Genomic DNA, 17,234 nt, shown 5'->3' with positions numbered 1-17,234 from the left:
ACTAAAGCAAAATTGTTCTGGTTAATGACTGCTATTTTAGAATAGATCAACGTCACCAGTAGCTGTCATATAAGTGTGAACATCGGTTTTTCAACACAAAAACGTGTATTAAACGTAAACTTGTACAAAACATCCGACGCGCGCTCATTAAGTCTAGCAAAGTAACTAAGAACGTTGCCAAAATAAATTTTAATGTCAATAACGTCTCATTAACATGTCTCTGTACATTGTATATTCCCTATATGTTCGGTATGTATATTTCGAAGGAGGAAATCGATGCTCACGCATAACATAGTTCTATCCGTATAAAATAGGCAGGTAGGCAGCGGCTTGGCTCTGCCCCTGGCATTGCTAAAGTTTTTTTTTTATGATTGAAAGATTACTGGTGGCCCGGAGGCCTTTCCAGCTTCACCAGGACAGGTGGGCGAGCAAAGGCTCAGCCAGGAGGATTACTAAAGTCCATGGGCGACGGTAACCACTCACCACCAGGTGGGCCGTATGCTCGTCTGCCTACAAGGGCAATAAAAAAAAATAGTTGAAGATTTTCATTGAAACTTTTTATTTCTCTATTTAAATAGGAGACGAGCTTCCTTTAATCTGTGTGCGACGGTATCTTTATTTGAACGATGGAATGTTGTAGTTGAAACTGCGATATTCCGCGAGTTTGATATCTGATTGATAGTTTGGCTACCTCTTATCGTTGACGTTGTACATTTGCCTTCATTAAATTCCAACGAGAACGTTTATTACAGCTACTATGTTCGGCAAATTGATTTGGGTAAATATTTCATATAATTCACGATGACCAACTTAAATGCTACGTTTCAAATTATTGTTTTTTTTGTTCAAATTCATAATAATATTACCCGTGAATATTTCTAATAGTGTTATGAATAACATTAAAGCTTTTCTTATAAAGTATACCATCACTATTGTGCGTTCGTGAGAATTCCCTACTCTACATGGACGCTTTTTGTTACAAACACTACTACAAAACCGTTAATGAACAGTGAGTGACCTTCTAGATAGTATCCTTCCACGTGTCATTTAGGGCCGTTATTATGTTTCATTCATTTAAGCTGTTTACTGTTCACATGAAATAAAGCAAGCAAATTACTGTTCATTTTCGGTCACTCAAAAATTTGAAGCCAATTATTAAAAATAAATAATTTAAAGTATGTGTATAGTTACTTTTTTGCATTTACAGAAAGAGATTAACTTTAATAAAAGCTCAGTGGTAGGATGATAAATAGGGTCACAAACAATTACAGTAAGCATTTGCCATACTTTTTATAAATGTATAGTTAAAAAGCTCAAATAATTATGGTCAAATAGTGCTAATTTTACTTCTTTTATCTTACTAAAAGTAAGATACTGGTAAAGAATGCCTCAAGCATTATGTCCGCCATTGTACCTTTGTACATGAAGTTGAATAAATAAAATAAATAAAAGTTGGTAACCCTATTGTTGGTTCATGTTCATTAAAACGTAGCTCGAAAATTTCGTTGAACGAATTTAAGGTCCATGACTGAGATACACATATTATTTTTGTGCCGAAACTAATTATCTATATAAATTATAATCGTTCGGTAAGGCTACAATCGGCCGTTGAGAAAACTCCTTCAATATTTCAGTTAATTTGCATTGCAATGAAAAAATTTGTGGTCAAGGTTCATGTATCGATTATTATCTACCGCTTAGGTTCAACATTTTTAGATATGAGAATAAAAAAATACACGTTTTAGTTCCTTTAATTAATACCTGACCATTTATTTAACTTGTTTAAGTTTCACGAGCGCGTGATCCGTGTGTGATTTTTTTCATAAAAGCTGCAAGGCCGTTGATCTGACGAAATCGAAATGGTGCAACGGTCGTTTGTGTAAAACGTCAAATATGTACGTGCAGTTGTATACCGCACCAAATTGTTTACCCGTGTGTAGTTTGATAAATAACAAACGAGATTCCGCCCTGAACATAAATTTGCCTTTGTTTATTTACGCGAATCATTTTATGCAATAAACTGTATGATGCCCGAATGTATTTCATGTAATGATGAATGTAAATAAAGGTGCGTGTACAGAGAACACGACGTACCGCGAGGGTCGCCCTTGTGGCCGCGCGACGCTCCTTGCTATTTTCGGCCTCACATTCCTCAAGACTGCTTTTCAATCTAACGTGAAACGCATAACGTGCTTGCCGCCTGTCTTTGTTTTCGCGACTATCGCTAGCTAACGTTACTGTTTTAATGTTTTCGAAATATCACGAACTGCTGTTAGTGAACGACTATTAATCTCGAAATTCTGTGAAACCAATTAGCTATTTGCGCGGCAATGTCAAATAGTGCTGGTGAATGGTATCAGTGTGTCGTGAGATTGTGGAATTCATATTGGATTAGTGCGTGATTGCTAGTGAAAATAAAATGGGCCCCACGCGGATACCAGTTACTACAGAGGATGAGGAACCTTTTCAAGATGCACCTTTTCAAGTTGAATTTAAAACTCCAGATTCTATACCGCCACAATGTGATCTGTAAGAAAAATTTTTTAGTTGTATTACGATTTGTTTAAAAGCAAATACTAAAAACACTTCACCTGTTACATAAGTAAATCTTAATGGATATTGGTTCGCTAGCTAAAGATTTGAATAACCACGAAATTTTGTACTTACGACGTCCAGAACTGTAGCTTAAATAAAATTTAATTACGGAACATTCATTGGGTAGGTGGATACTATAAATGTTTGTACATCGTGAGTCAATAAAAGTAACTTTGTAGCACGAAAAAAACTAATATTTATTTAATTTATTTTTGATCAGCTGTCTTGTAACGTCTTTATTTTGCAATAACTAAATAACTATCACAATGTTTCACGGAGTCTACTCTTAACACCGAAATAATTTTCAGATTATATATTAATAAAATAAATATGATGTCTAATCTTCCAAATATTATATTAATTAACAATATGTATGCTATACCAACGAATTGCAGTGATAGATCTCATATTAACAAAAAAAAAAAGATGCATAAAATATGAAAAAATTCGTATGGTAATTAAATTTAGAATTCTAATATCTATATAATAATACGTGAAGCAAAAACTTTGTATCCCTTTTTACGAAAATTGCGCGGACGGAGGAGTATGAAATTTTCCACACTTATACAGAATATAGAGAAGAAGTGCACAATGCTAATATTTTTTTAAAGTAATTCATAAAAGATAAATCAATAAAGAAAACATTACACACACTACATACCATGTATTTGACGCACACACGCATGCATACTATTTATTGTCAAACTTTGGTTCTTGACGTCTGTTGTCAAATTGAGAATAGATTAAATATTGTTTGTCTTTGTTAATATTTAGTGTAGTCTTGGCGAAATTTGTGATTATAGAAGTATAAAATATAATAATATTAGTGTACAAACTTACAATTCCAATTAATTATAGTCGAATTTCGACTACTGCGGGACCTCTAGTAGAAACTAAATATACTAAATATACATCTAGGGGTGAAAGGCTATTCGTATTAAACGACATTTTGCTTAGTACACGGCATTTATTTTTGTAATGAAAGGTCTGTTTTATTATATATTTTTTACTTTTATATTTTATTTAGCATCAAGATTCAATGTTTTTAATAGAACTTCAATTAAGTGTCCTCCATTCAAATTTCTGAAGCAGTTTTTTTGTCCCGATATTTTTCCAAATTTTAAACTTTAAAAGCCTCTCCTGTAACTTTGCAAAAATGTTGCTTACTGATGGTAAGACGTCTTGTGATTCCGCACGGATAGGTACCATCACTCTGTCTATTTCTGCCGTGAAGCAGTAATGTGTTTCGGTTTGAAGAGTGGGGTAGCCGTTTTACTATACTGAGACACTCCTCCTGGCTGAGCCTATGTTCGCCCACTTGTCCTGGTGAAACTGGAAAGGCCTCCAGGCCACTAGTAATCCTTCAAACATAAAAAAAACTATACTGAGACCTTAGAACTCATATCTCAAGGTGAGTGGCGGCATTTATGTTGTAGATGTCTATGGGCCGTCAGCTCGTCCACCCATCTAAGCAATAAAAAATACAAAAATATAACATAGCCTTTCACTCATCGACATGTTTATTAAATGATACAATAGGGGTTTAAATTATTAGAACACATTGACTGACCTTTTCTGATTTCTTCTAAAAGGGGACATTGCATCTATATTTTTCTTAATTTTCTACGCCACTGCTCTTACATATTATACCTAATAATCTGTTTTTTTATAATGTACATATGCGACCGTTCTCAGTTTTCTTAGAGTACGAGAAATAAAGGACAATGCTGAAGAGACAATATTGCGGTTGTCTCGAAAGTGACAGCACTAATAATGAGTATACCGTTAGCCGTGTCATTCTCTTCTAACCCATTATTAGGGCTCTTAATCAACTAAGTTGATGTCGTTTTTTTAATGCATGACAAACATGCGAGAAACCTAAATAATTTACGGTACACATCGATGTGTTTGAAACTGATCTATAGGAACGTTCGAAGATTTTGCTAGCTTTAGCGTGTTAAAATGAAATTCTTGTTGTTGTTTTCTAAGATTATTATGATTATAAGTTGTCAGATGTTGGTATTCTCAGATATTTAACATTCCAATCTCGGAACCTTTACGGTTGTGGAGGCCCCGTATGGTCCTCCTGACTATCGTATATTTCGCAGGTCATATAAAACTATTCAAGACTGACTTCGCGTTTTTGCCATGACGTCATTAAACTACCTGGAATATTTTGCATCTCGCGTGTTGTATGAGTTGATGTTATTTAAATTCGAATTTTTTAAATATTATTTAATAACAATAATATCATTATTTCTACGTGATTATGAGAAGCCCATCTTACTGAGACAGAATTGTTTCGAAGGTTTGCCAACAGAATACGCTTCTGTTAAAGGAACATACGATTTAAATCCGAGCATCTTTGGAATTAAATCGAGCGTAAATACTTCAAACGAATCGAATTGAACAAAGAGACTGTTTGAGAAGTAAATCGTTGTTAAAAAGAATTGTATTCCTCGCTTCGTTCTGGTAATCGCGCCTTGAACGTAAGACACAAGAAAAAATATAACATTATAATCTGGAGATACTTGTTGGTTCATGGTATTACTCGTAGATCAGAAATAAAGAAAATAGAGGACATGTCAGTAATCCATAATACTCGTACCAGCAAATATTAGAAAACAATATTTTTATATGCTGAATGTTGGAGAGCTGACTAATAAAATTTCCAAGAAGCTTTCAGCTATGGTTTGTTTTTCAACTCAATGTTTTTGAGTTAGGACATCTTATGGTTACACGGCGCCGCAGTGCCTAGAATTAAACAACAAAAAATGTATTCATAATGTTATTCTTTACTTTCAATTTTAACCATAAATAATTATCTCAATTACGGAAACCATCAGATTAGATTACTAGATAAGCTTACTAGATTACTAGCTTAGATTACCATGGTAGTGTGTAGTAGGTAGTGAATGCCCAATGAAAAGTGGTTATTCTGATACAGTGATATTTCCAAAAGTATTACCGCGCATGTTAAATGTGCTTCTTTTGTACAGGAAAAACATAAAACTGTATATCATAAAAATATAAGTAAAACAAGATATAAATATATAACTTCTAAGGAATTCGAAGCGTTTGTAACTTAATTTAGAGATATTTTAGGGTTTAATTAAGGACATATCGGTAAACGATACACTGTATTGGATATTAAAAACATATCAAATACAGCGGTGGTCATTTAATTAGGAAAGCTTATTTAAATATATTTTTTCTCTAACTATCGAATGCTTTTTTTTTTTGTATTTCTCTCGGTAACGCAAAACTTTTCTTTGCTACATATATCCAATAGAGCATCTTTAGTGCAAATTCTAAAGAAAGGTTTCTAATCGACAGTATGGCTATTTAACAGAGCTGTACGACTGTGTAGAAGAATGGAACTGTTTTTCTCGTGCGAAATGTCAAAAATTGATGGAGTCAAGAGTTCACCGGCGTAAAGCAGCAATTAAAAGCGGTGGACCCGTAGACTAATTATTAATTTTAGTTTGAAATGTATTAAATTGCGCTTTTTCTTACGCACTTCACATTCACGTGATGTATTTCACTAAGTGAAAACCGCAATTTCATTCTTTTATAATACTGAAAAACCGGAGAATTGATGATGAATCTAATCTGAAGACCCATATAAGCTTGTGGATCGATCGACTTGGTACCGTGATTGTTTATAAATTCTTTAAATTCAAATGTAAGTCACAAACTATTTCTAAAAAGACACGTACGTACGTTAGCCCTGTAGTGTGACAGTACGTATTGATATGTAAGTGACGTCACGAGCTGGCTGCCCCAACCGACACGACGCGACGCGTCGAGTGGCGCACCCAGCGTTCATGTTTGATCCGAAGAACCATTCGAACAACGTCACGCATTAACTAACGCCCACTGTATCCACGAACGTTTTAATTCATGTCTCCGGGAACAAATCGTGTTCCCTATTAATAAAATTATTCTACAAATATACATATTTTTTTTCGCTTTCGGAACGGATTCAACAGAAATGCGTACACAAACTAAAATATCTAGGAAGTGCTTTATTTATTCCAGCGTAAACATTAAATATTATGATTTTCTTTCACTTAATCCAAAGTAGTTTTGTCTTCTATAATTGAATTAATAAGAATGAATGCTGTTTTCTGAGAATGTTCATTTGCCATAAATTCTAGAGTAATTCATAGTGTAACAAGTAGTAAACAAATAGAGACATTCACGTTATTTTATAATAGAAGTAGATAAAATATTAATTATATTTTGAATTTTAATATATATATTTTTTTATTGCTTAGATGGGTGGACGAGCTCACAGCCCACCTGTTGTGAAGTGGTTACCGGAGCCCATAGACATCTACGACGTAAATGCGCCACCCATCTTGAGATATAAGTTCTAAGGTCTCAAGTATAGTTACAACGGCTGCCCCACCCTTCAAACCGAAACGCATTAGTGCTTCACGGCAGAAATAGGGACGGAGGTGGTACCTACTCGCGCGGACTCATTAGAGGTCCTACCACCAGTAATTACGCAAATTAAAATTTGCGGGTTTGATTTTTATTACACGATGTTATTCCTTCGCCGCGGAAGTCAATAGTGAACATTTGTTGAGTACGCATTTCATTAGAAAAATTGGTACCCGCCTGGGATTCGAACACCCAGTGCATCGCTCAACACAAATGGTCCGGACGTCTTATCCTTTAGGCCACGACGAATTCATTAAGACTTTATTATTAGATTTAATAAATAAAAATCGCAATTGAACTTGATAATGTTTTGTAAACAGAGTGTTGGGACCGACTGCAGTTCTGCAGCTGGCGGAACGCGACGAGCCTCCTCCAGCAAATGCACGGCCGCTCTACTCGTTGGCCATGCGGGGCGCCGTCATATGTTTCTCCGGATTTAGGAAAAAGGATGAACTTGTAAGTATTTTGAAAAACTGTACCAATAAAATAATCTATATTAATGTTGCAAATCCCAATGTTCGTTTTTACCAATTTGAAGATGTACACACGTACCAAGGACCGATGATATCACAATATTTTTACTACTTTGCCCTAAACTGTTGACCAGGATCAATAGGGTAAAAAAATATATTTTTTTTACTTCGGCTTGCCATAACAGCGTGTTTTTAGTTTATTACTTACTAGTTAAACGCGATCAGGTTTGCGGAACGATCTTTTATTTAACTTTGTTCCGAGCACTACCAAATCTTACAAGATCACCTGTAAGGTCAATCTGAAGGTTTCCTGAGAATTTCATATAAATCTGAATTCTGTCCTGCCGTTTTCGGAGTCTTATAAGGAAGGAACATACCGATGCGAACATAATATATGTCGCATACGCATAGACTTTTATTTTTATAAATTACGTTTTTACTCCTATACTTTTACTCCTATATAAAATTACCTGAAGTTGCATGTGCTAGAATGAAAATTTGCGTATATAGGCAACAGTATAGGGTACAGTTTCCAATTTGGAATTGGAAACTGTACCTTATGGTATGGCATAGGTACAGAGAAGCGGCATATAAAGTAACTAGCTTTTACCCGCGACTCCGTTCGCGTAGAACAGTTACTTTGGCATAACGCTAAATTTTACCCCCACTTCATTTACGTAGAAAGTGAAAATATTTTTGAATTATAGAATGGGAATAATAAGGAGCTATTTAAACCCCTATTTTGAAACATTCTTTATTGGTGCTCCACTTGTATTAGCCTTACCGTGATGTTATATAGCCTATATATAGCCTTCCTCAATAAATTTTTATCTAACACTGAAAGAATTTTTCCAAATCGGACCAGTAGTTCCTGAGATTAGTGTGTTCAAACAAACAAACTCTTCAGTTTTATAATATTAAAACAAATTAGGTAATATGAAACTTTAATAGAGTTTTTGAATGTTGACAGACGTACCTGATAACGTTAATACACTACATGGGCGGCTCGATCCGTAAGGACATGTCGAGCAAGGTGACGCACCTGATCGCGGCCGCAGCTACGGGCGAGAAGTACAGGTACGCGTCCGGGTTCGGCCTGCCCGTGCTCGCGCGCTCCTGGGTCGACGCGTGCTGGGAACGGCGAGACGACCCTGCCTGTCTCGCGACCGACGATGTCATCATTGTTAGTATACTCACTCTTGAGACATACCGGTGGTTTTTTTTTTAAAGGAATTTTATGACCTGGAAACTAAGACCTTTAAGTCATGTCCTATTTTTACTTAATTTAACTTTTATGATGTGTTTAGGGCGACGTCGACTGTTTACCATTCGGTCCACCGGATCGGCTATAAATAATTACTAGTGGCCGACTGGTAGTCGAAATTCGACTAAAATTAATTTAATTATAAGTTTGAACATTATAAAGGATCTATTGTGAAAGAAAATCATACGACGTCTATAATAACAAATTTCGCCAAGGCTACACTATAGATAAATAATATTGAAGACAAACAATATTAACCTATTCTGAATTTGACCACAGACTTTAACAATAAACAAAAGAGTATATAGTATGGGTGTGTGTGTGTGTGTCAAATACATGGTTACTTTATACATAACTCTATATTCTCTAAAAGTGTGGGAAATTTCATAGTCCTCTGTCCACACAATTTTCGTAAAAAGGGGTACACAGTTTTTTCTTCACGTATGAATATTTAGATATCTTGTGAATTTTTTTTACTATAGTCCGCAGCTTACGACGAACTCAACTGTAGGTACAGATTGTAGCATAGGTAGGTAAAGTAGATTGGTAGGTGGACTCATAGAACGCTGCTGCCCATTATCCAGTGAATCCCTTACTTGCCTTTCACGACATCCAAGAGAAGAGATGCGGTGGTGCTATTCTAGAGGGAGACACATACAATAAAAAATTAGTGTCTTTGAAATCACAGAACAGTTGTCGTTAAAGGAAACCTTATATACAAATATTCGAAATTATAATGTCTGCTTCCTTGTTGACATCATCATTCATGGTCGTTTTAAATCTTGTTTAATGATCATATTATTTGAATAAGACCTAATAAAGTCTATTTAAAATCTATTCTATACGAGAAGGGTATTTTCTAGAAAATATTGTAGTTCTATAGTCATATGTATGTTTATTTATTTATTTTTTATTGCCTTTGTAGGCAGACGAGCATACGGCCCACCTCATGGTAAGTGGTCACCGTCGCTCATGGTCGTCAGCAATGCCAGGAGCAGAGCCAAGCCGCTGCCTACCATAATATGTATGTTGATAATTTTGAGATAAACGTTGTGTTACAGAAAGAACATAAATTGAAAGTTTTCGCCGGAGCGAGGGTGTGCTTCGTAGGCTTCCCGGAGGATGAGACCCAACACATGGGCGAGGTGCTCGCCAGCAACGGAGGCGCCGTCTGTCCACTCGACGATCCGGACTGTACGCACGTCGTAAGTAACATTCATTCATTATTATTTAATAATGTGATCGAATCCTCAACGAATCAATAGTTCCAATTGGTTAAGGGCATTGAATTTATTTAAGAATAAAATACAAGAACATACAAAACACAAAAGTTTTTTGTTTTTAATAAATTAATATATTGTCTCAACTGTTTTATATTCTGTCAGAGAGGCAGGCAATATTTGATAGAGAATGCTTGTCTGATTATTGAATAAAAAGCACTAAATTTAGTAACAGCAGCTCTCATTGTTAAATCTCCGATATTAGAAGCATAAAGTCGGATGTTCATAGGTTCCAACCTGTGATAGAATATTTCATTTTGTAATTGGCTTTAATGTTTTTTTTTTAGTTTATAATTATGAGAAAAAAATTATGATTTTTTTTCTTAACTATGATCTAAAGATTGTCATACAGAACTAAGAAATAAAAAAAAACTAGACACAAATCCGTATAGAAATGATTTTTACTAAAAAGCAGATCCGATATTATGGTTCTAATTTCGAGAAATATTGCTCTATAATAGTTACATAGATAATATATATTATTAATATTCACACATATAATATTTATTCTAAACTAGCTGACCCGGCAGACTTCGTAGTGCCTCAATCGATAAATAAAAGACTTAAACTTTTATATAGAATAAACTTAAAACAAACAAAAGGAATCCGTCCGACGGGGGACACGTCAAAGGGAAAACAAAATTGTTATTTTTATTTAATTCCGAGAATTTTCATATTTTTATACCTTTTAAACCTTCTCTGGACTTCCACAAATAATTCAAGACCAAAATTAGCCTAATCGGTCAAGCCGTTTTCATGTTATGTCGTGACAACGGAAAACGGGTTTCATTTTTATATATATAGATGACATTTAAGCACTTCAGTGTTATATGACACTGATCTTAAATCTCTGATGTATAAATCTATATGATCCACAAATGTAATTTTTATTTATTATATTTTATTAAACTCTGTAGCATATGCATATGTATATAAACTTTTGGATGCATTGCGTATCTGTTTATTTATAAAATTCTCACAGTTTATTTTTAGTTTATTTTGCACATTAGTCATCAAGCTTAGCGTTGTGAAATCAGCATGTAGTATGCACGTATTACCCTCGGGAACACCAGCTATTATATTATTTACACTGCATTAGTTGTCATCTAGATATTCAGTAATGTATTGAGATATATTTTTAAATTCATTAATTATTTCGATAGTGGAGCTCTATTTAGCAACGTTGTCAATGTCAGCCGTTGTTTGTGTAACACATTGAACGGCTAAGTAGTATTGCAAACACACATTATCAGCTGCTTTGCGACTCAATGTCGGTAGTTGTAGTTTCATAATCAAACGACAGATAGTTATGCTAATGTTTAACTCAGATAGATACCACTGTCCCACATTCTGATGTTTAAGTGTAAGGCCATTCATACTTTCATGTGTTATTTACCTATTATGGATACTTTTAGTTCTGTAACAGTTTAAGAGTCGCTTAGCGAGCACTAGAATTGCATCCCTCTCTTTCCTCACCGCGCGACGTAAAGTCGACCCATTGTTTTTTTAAACATTATCTATAGAATGTATATTTAAAAAAAAATATAACAGGTTTTAATGACCGTAGTCTGTAGTTTGCGCACATACATACACAGAACACATTTCATTTGCTGATGTGAACACTGCGCTATAATCACTGTTTGGTCGACTCAGTATTGTGCTTTCACTGTTTGCTGTCAATATTTTATTATTAGCGAACCTACAGTAGTGCAGTAGAATTATTTAATATATATAATTTTTTTATGTAAAATTAATTAATATTGACAACTCAATTCATTATTTTGGTCGAGATAAAATAATTCTTGACCAATTACATTAACATAGAACAGACACCAGCTTCTTTATGTTCTAACTATTTAATCACGATGATAATCGTGATGCATGTTTGTATCGGAATGGCTTCATTACATCATTGCGTGGTGTGTTCACACATGTTTCAGGTTATGGCCAATGGGGAGACTTTCGGTCGTTCGCTTATCCTATCGCCTCACCAGACCACTCCGAGCTCCTCTTCTAAACCATCCCGATCGACTCCCAATCGTTCTCAGTCCACTCCAAAGACTTCGTTATACCGTAGACTATCGGCACGGTTGTCAGGGTGCCGCGCTAGTCCTGTCAAGCATGCAGCCGATACTAGCCACGAAGTTCTCCACGATGAAAAGGACAAACGCATACAGCGAGCTTTAAGTGAAATTAGAGAAAAACAATACACATCCAAAGATAAATTAGCTGATAGTTTAGTAGGGAAATCGTATACAGACGATTTTTATTCTTATAAAGAAGAAAAAAATAGTTCACACGGTGAACGTATAGAGTACCGAAAACATAGTAATGGCGGCAAAGAAAATAAAGATTCCCAAACGAGCCACGGATCTTTGAAATGTAACGTAAAAGATAAACGAGAAGTATTTCGTAACAAATCTATGAATGTATTTAATCTAGTCGATTGTTTCAACGAAGTTGGCTCCCTCCATTCTTCTCTCACTAAGAGCTTATGTGACCTTGATACTAAAGGTGAATTCTTATTGCCGACCCCCACTAGAAATAAAGAATTGCAACAATCTACGACCACTATTTCATCTGGTAAAAAAAGAAGTCGCAATTCGACAGATACAAATTTTCAAGAAAGCACCGTCGATGTGAATTTATCTCCTGATAAATGTGATGAGAATAATTGTAAATCCATAAAAAGATTGAAAATTAAAGATTCGTTCAAATTTAAGACTAAACCAACGATTTTCAAAAAATCGAAAAGAGAATCTCTCACCAAACCCACAGGCGACATAATAGTGGAGCCAGTAAGTCCAGAAAGTGTTAAACCAACAGATCCAGCTGGGGAATTCATCGCTTCTACCTCTTCTCCCATCAGATCGGAAGACGATAACGCATCTATATGTTCTATGAATACGATTAAACAATCGGGCTTTTTTGATATATCGTTCGCATCGTTAAGAAGTTCTAAAACAGCAAAGTCTGCTTCTAAATTAAGACGAAGCGTCAAATCATTTACCGCGTCATTTAGAAGTGAACGTAAAAAGAAATACGAGAAGAGAGCCGAACGCAATACCGTCGAAGTGGATCCGTCTCACTTGCCTTCAAATTTGAAAAATGTTTCAACACCGAAAAGAGAACTGGACGAAATGAAGTTTGATATTTCTCCCGTGCAAGTCGATACAGTAGACAGTACTGAAATGACACCACCAGTCAAACGTGCAGATCTTGATGAACTGGATGATTCTGCTGTATTCAAAACTCCTCAGAGTGTGTGGTTGCGCGCTCAGCGTCATTCTATTTGCGGCAGCATAGAGTTGCGGAAAGCCGCAGGTCCCCTCTCCCCCAGCGTCCGTCCCTCTCCCACCCCCGCTTCCGTCCCCGCGCCCCCGTTCGTTCTCGAGCAGCCGCCGCCCGCCTCGACGCCTCCCATCCAAGACGCCCGCGCCATTTCGCAATGCCATGGAATATCGCTACCGGTACTAACACCATTTTATTCACTTCTACTAAATATTAAAATCTAAAAAAAGCTTACATTACAAAATATTTGGACTCGTCGCTGCCATTCTTCGAATCGAGGTCTCCCTTGTTTTATACGTTTCGGTCTGGTTGCATGCCTACGAATATTCATATTACGTGAGAGATAATTAGTGCTTTATAAATTATAATATTAAGCCCTGCACTTAACTGTATGCCCTTAACGTTACAGTGGAACAGTTATCGGGAAGAATTATTTTTAGGTCGGTGGTAGGTCATTTAGCACTTATTCGAAATACATCTCATTTTATTTTCACTATTAGGTGGTCGACGAACACAACACCGTGGTCGCTCCCGAGTGCTCATCGCGTGTTCACGTCGTCAAGGCCGAATGGTTTTGGGCATCCGTGCAAAATGAAGAGGCACAAGATGAGGGAGATTTTCTTTTCAAAGATGTAAGTAATTTAGACTCCGTGTTAAGTTTCAGTTTGTGACCGTGGTTCAGCAGATGAAGTAACTGGTCATTTTTAGATTATAGTTATACGGTCACCAAATTTCCATACATAAGCTCGACAACTTTAATACCGCAGTACACCTTGATGTTATTGAATTGATTCAATGATTCGCATAATAACTATTCCACCCTTTACGCCGATAGACATGTTTCCTTTAAGATACAAAGAAGACTAGCACCAACCCGTTTACTTCAATAGTACATTTTACCGTTTGGATTCTAAAATCTTCGGATCATAGTTTTTTGTTGCGGCCAATAATATATATGAAAATAATGATTTTAAAGAGAAATTATAGATAATGATATATTATTAAGTAAAATTAAAACGAATTTTGTATACGGTAGTACCTGGAGGAGATGTCGCGGCGGTCGTCTGTAGGTGGTGCGGGCGCCGGTGTGGCGACGCCGGGCGCGGCGGGGGCGGCGGGCGGCGGGGAGGAGGCGGGCGGCGCGTGCACGCCCGCGCACCTACAGCGGCTGCGAAAACGGAAACTACGCGGTGGCGACTCCGCACTGCACAAACGTCGCTCCTCGGTGGGCGATGCTGTGCTGCTCAACCTTTCTAGGACTCTGCTCGACTGTACAACTTCCCCTGATGGAAAACCTATCCTTGAAGGTAACCTACGTTGCCTCAATTTATATTCCAAATGAGGAATATTAAAAAAAAAAAGTGCTGATTTGTAATCCTTTATCTAGAATCCGAAGTTTCTGACAATGTGGTCCGAAAATTGATGTCTCCGCGACAACAAGTCTTTATGGAGTTGCTCCAGACAGAGTCGAATTATGTTGGAATATTACATACAATAGTTACGGTAAGATCTATAGATATTTTGTTTGTTTTTATGAAAAAATAACTTTATTTTAATAAAACATCTTGCTTTTAGATGTTCAAGCAACCCTTAGAAGAAATGGCTGAAGAAGACAATAGTAACGGGAAAAATCAAGCACTGCTCAATAATACAGAACTAAAAATAATATTTGGAAATTTACCACCGATCTATGAACTTCATCAGTGAGTATTTAATTTAGAAGGCAGCGGTTAGGTTATGCCCCTAGCTCTGCTGAAGTCCAGGACTGATGATGACTGGTCACCCATCAAGTTGACCGAATGCTATCTACAAAGGCACAGAAAAAAATACTAATAAAAATATGGTTAATAATATTTAATAGTGTTATTAAAGTAAAGGTGCTTTTAAGGCGCATGTTAGAAGAACTCCGGTACACGCAAGCACATTGGAGCGAAGAGAAGAGCATAGGTCAGCTCGTGCTGCAGTACACACCCGACATGGTGAAGGCGTACCCACCGTTCGTCAACTTCTTCGAGAACACAAAAGAAATGCTGCAACAATGCGACCGTGAGAACCCAAGGTACTACACATTCTAAAATAGATAGTATAAAATAGGTAGCATAGTACAAGATGCCTACCAACGACTTTGACGGGAAAGAAATTACATACTAAAATACAAATACCCAACTATACAACAGTTAAATAGCGTGATGTTTTATGACGTATACTTTGTCTTTTACGGAAATAGATTTTTCAAAATGTCAACAACTACAAGAAAATTATAGTACACTGAAAATTATCTAAATCTTGAGGTGTCAGTAATTATGGTAGAATTTCGATGATATCGTAAACACTCAGTAAGTAATTTCAGTTTGAAAGCTTTGGAAAGACCTTTGTAATACAGTTGACACTTGAGCCCACATCTCAAAGAGGAAATCAACACTCACTTTCGGTTTATACAGACAAAATACTGTGTAGCAACGATACTATCTACCTAGTTGTGTTAGTAAACAAGAATTCTAATGTACATACTAAAATATGTCATAATTTATCAAATAAATTATATCATTACTTTTTATTGCAGATTTCATGCATTCCTGAAAATATGTCAAACAAAACCAGAGTGTGGTAGACAAAGTTTACAGGAGCTACTTATAAGACCAGTGCAGCGATTACCTAGCATAAGCTTACTACTTGATGGTGGGTATAACATTTCATTCGTATCGTATTCATTTTGTACTGATATTATATTTTCTTATAAATGTTCTTCTACCAATTCTAGGCCTTTTATTAATTAAAAAAAAAATTAATGTATGAATTCATATGGAAATTTTCGAAGACTTTCTTAGTTTTTTCTTTTGTCTTTTTCAGTAATGAAATAATAATTAAAAGTGCTCTTACTTTTTAATATCGCATTTTTTGTTGTCATTATAAAATATTATTTCCTATGGTTCCTTCCTGTAATAATTTACAGTTTTTCAATCGTCCGTGGTTACGAAATTGTAAAAGCTGTTTTTTTTAATTGCATAGTTTGCTTGACGAGCTTACGATCCACCTGCTAATAAATGTTTACCGGAGCCCATAGACATAGACGTCGAAAACGTATATGCCGCCACCAACCGGTAAAATAGCGTTGTAAATTAGCGTTCGTCTTGTAACAAATGCAGATATACTGAAGCACACCCACAAGTCGAACCCGGACCACGCGGCGCTGACCAAGGCGCTGGCCGGGCTGCGCGAGGTCATGTCGCACATCAACGAGGACAAGCGCAAGACCGAGGGGCAGCTGCAGATGTTCGACATATACAACGAAATCGACCAGTGCCCGGTAATATGCACTGCTTACTGTATTTAACCATCGATATAAAATTTTTGAGAGAAAAGTTAATTTCGTTATGATTATATACCTGTCTGTTTGATTATAAATATTACCTTGCCAACTGTCTTTTATATAAAGGATAACTGGAAATTTCTGTAAAACTGGGTCGTCCCACCTTTCAATAATTTTGTTGGATATTTTTTTTCGAATTCAAATTATAAGAGGTGCAATAGAACAACAACACTAACTTACTTAAATAATTAAAGTAAATAAAATGCAATCATAATAAAATGTTAATAAATTAAATTAGATATCAAACCATTGATTAATTATTTTTGTAAAATATTTATAATCAGAATTTTACATTACCAAATAAAATTTCGTAATACTTTGTAACATCAATCACAACGCATGATGTCACATGTGGCTAATTGTTGTATTTTAATTTATATTGTGTGATTAATTCGTCGCCTGCTATAACCACTAATGACGTCACATTTAGTAAAATTTAAACCGCGTTATATAAAGTTTATACAGTAAAGTTGAAAATCAAGGGCTGTTAAGAGGGATTTAATTAAAATAGG

The 17,234-nt window shown here is 35.8% G+C and overlaps 1 protein-coding gene across 7 annotated transcripts in view; it reads left to right on the top strand.

Moving 5' to 3' along the window:
- The window catches only part of pbl (epithelial cell transforming 2 pebble), a 37,963-nt gene that overhangs the window by 16,148 nt on the left and 4,581 nt on the right, over positions 1-17,234 (top strand). For 6 of the 7 annotated variants that reach the window (XR_016324199.1, XM_089733000.1, XM_028172631.2 and 3 more), the window contains 11 exons: positions 7,365-7,500; positions 8,488-8,700; positions 9,843-9,986; positions 12,002-13,531; positions 13,853-13,984; positions 14,389-14,659; positions 14,740-14,855; positions 14,928-15,055; positions 15,241-15,411; positions 15,916-16,031; positions 16,499-16,659. Coding sequence is in view for 6 of the 7 variants with exons in the window: in XM_028172631.2 (XP_028028432.2) it covers positions 7,365-7,500; positions 8,488-8,700; positions 9,843-9,986; positions 12,002-13,531; positions 13,853-13,984; positions 14,389-14,659; positions 14,740-14,855; positions 14,928-15,055; positions 15,241-15,411; positions 15,916-16,031; positions 16,499-16,659 (3,118 nt within the window). In the remaining variant the exon portion in view is untranslated. Of the gene's footprint in view, positions 1-2,155; positions 2,530-7,364; positions 7,501-8,487; positions 8,701-9,842; positions 9,987-12,001; positions 13,532-13,852; positions 13,985-14,388; positions 14,660-14,739; positions 14,856-14,927; positions 15,056-15,240; positions 15,412-15,915; positions 16,032-16,498; positions 16,660-17,234 lie in introns of those variants that run through there. The other variant, XM_028172632.2, reaches the window with a different exon arrangement.

This window comes from Bombyx mandarina, chromosome 15 (genome assembly GCF_030267445.1).
Source record: "Bombyx mandarina strain Sakado chromosome 15, ASM3026744v2".
Lineage (NCBI taxonomy): Eukaryota > Metazoa > Arthropoda > Insecta > Lepidoptera > Bombycidae > Bombyx > Bombyx mandarina.
The sequence above is the reverse complement of the archived record's forward strand: the minus strand, read 5'-3'. Positions and strand labels throughout refer to the sequence as shown.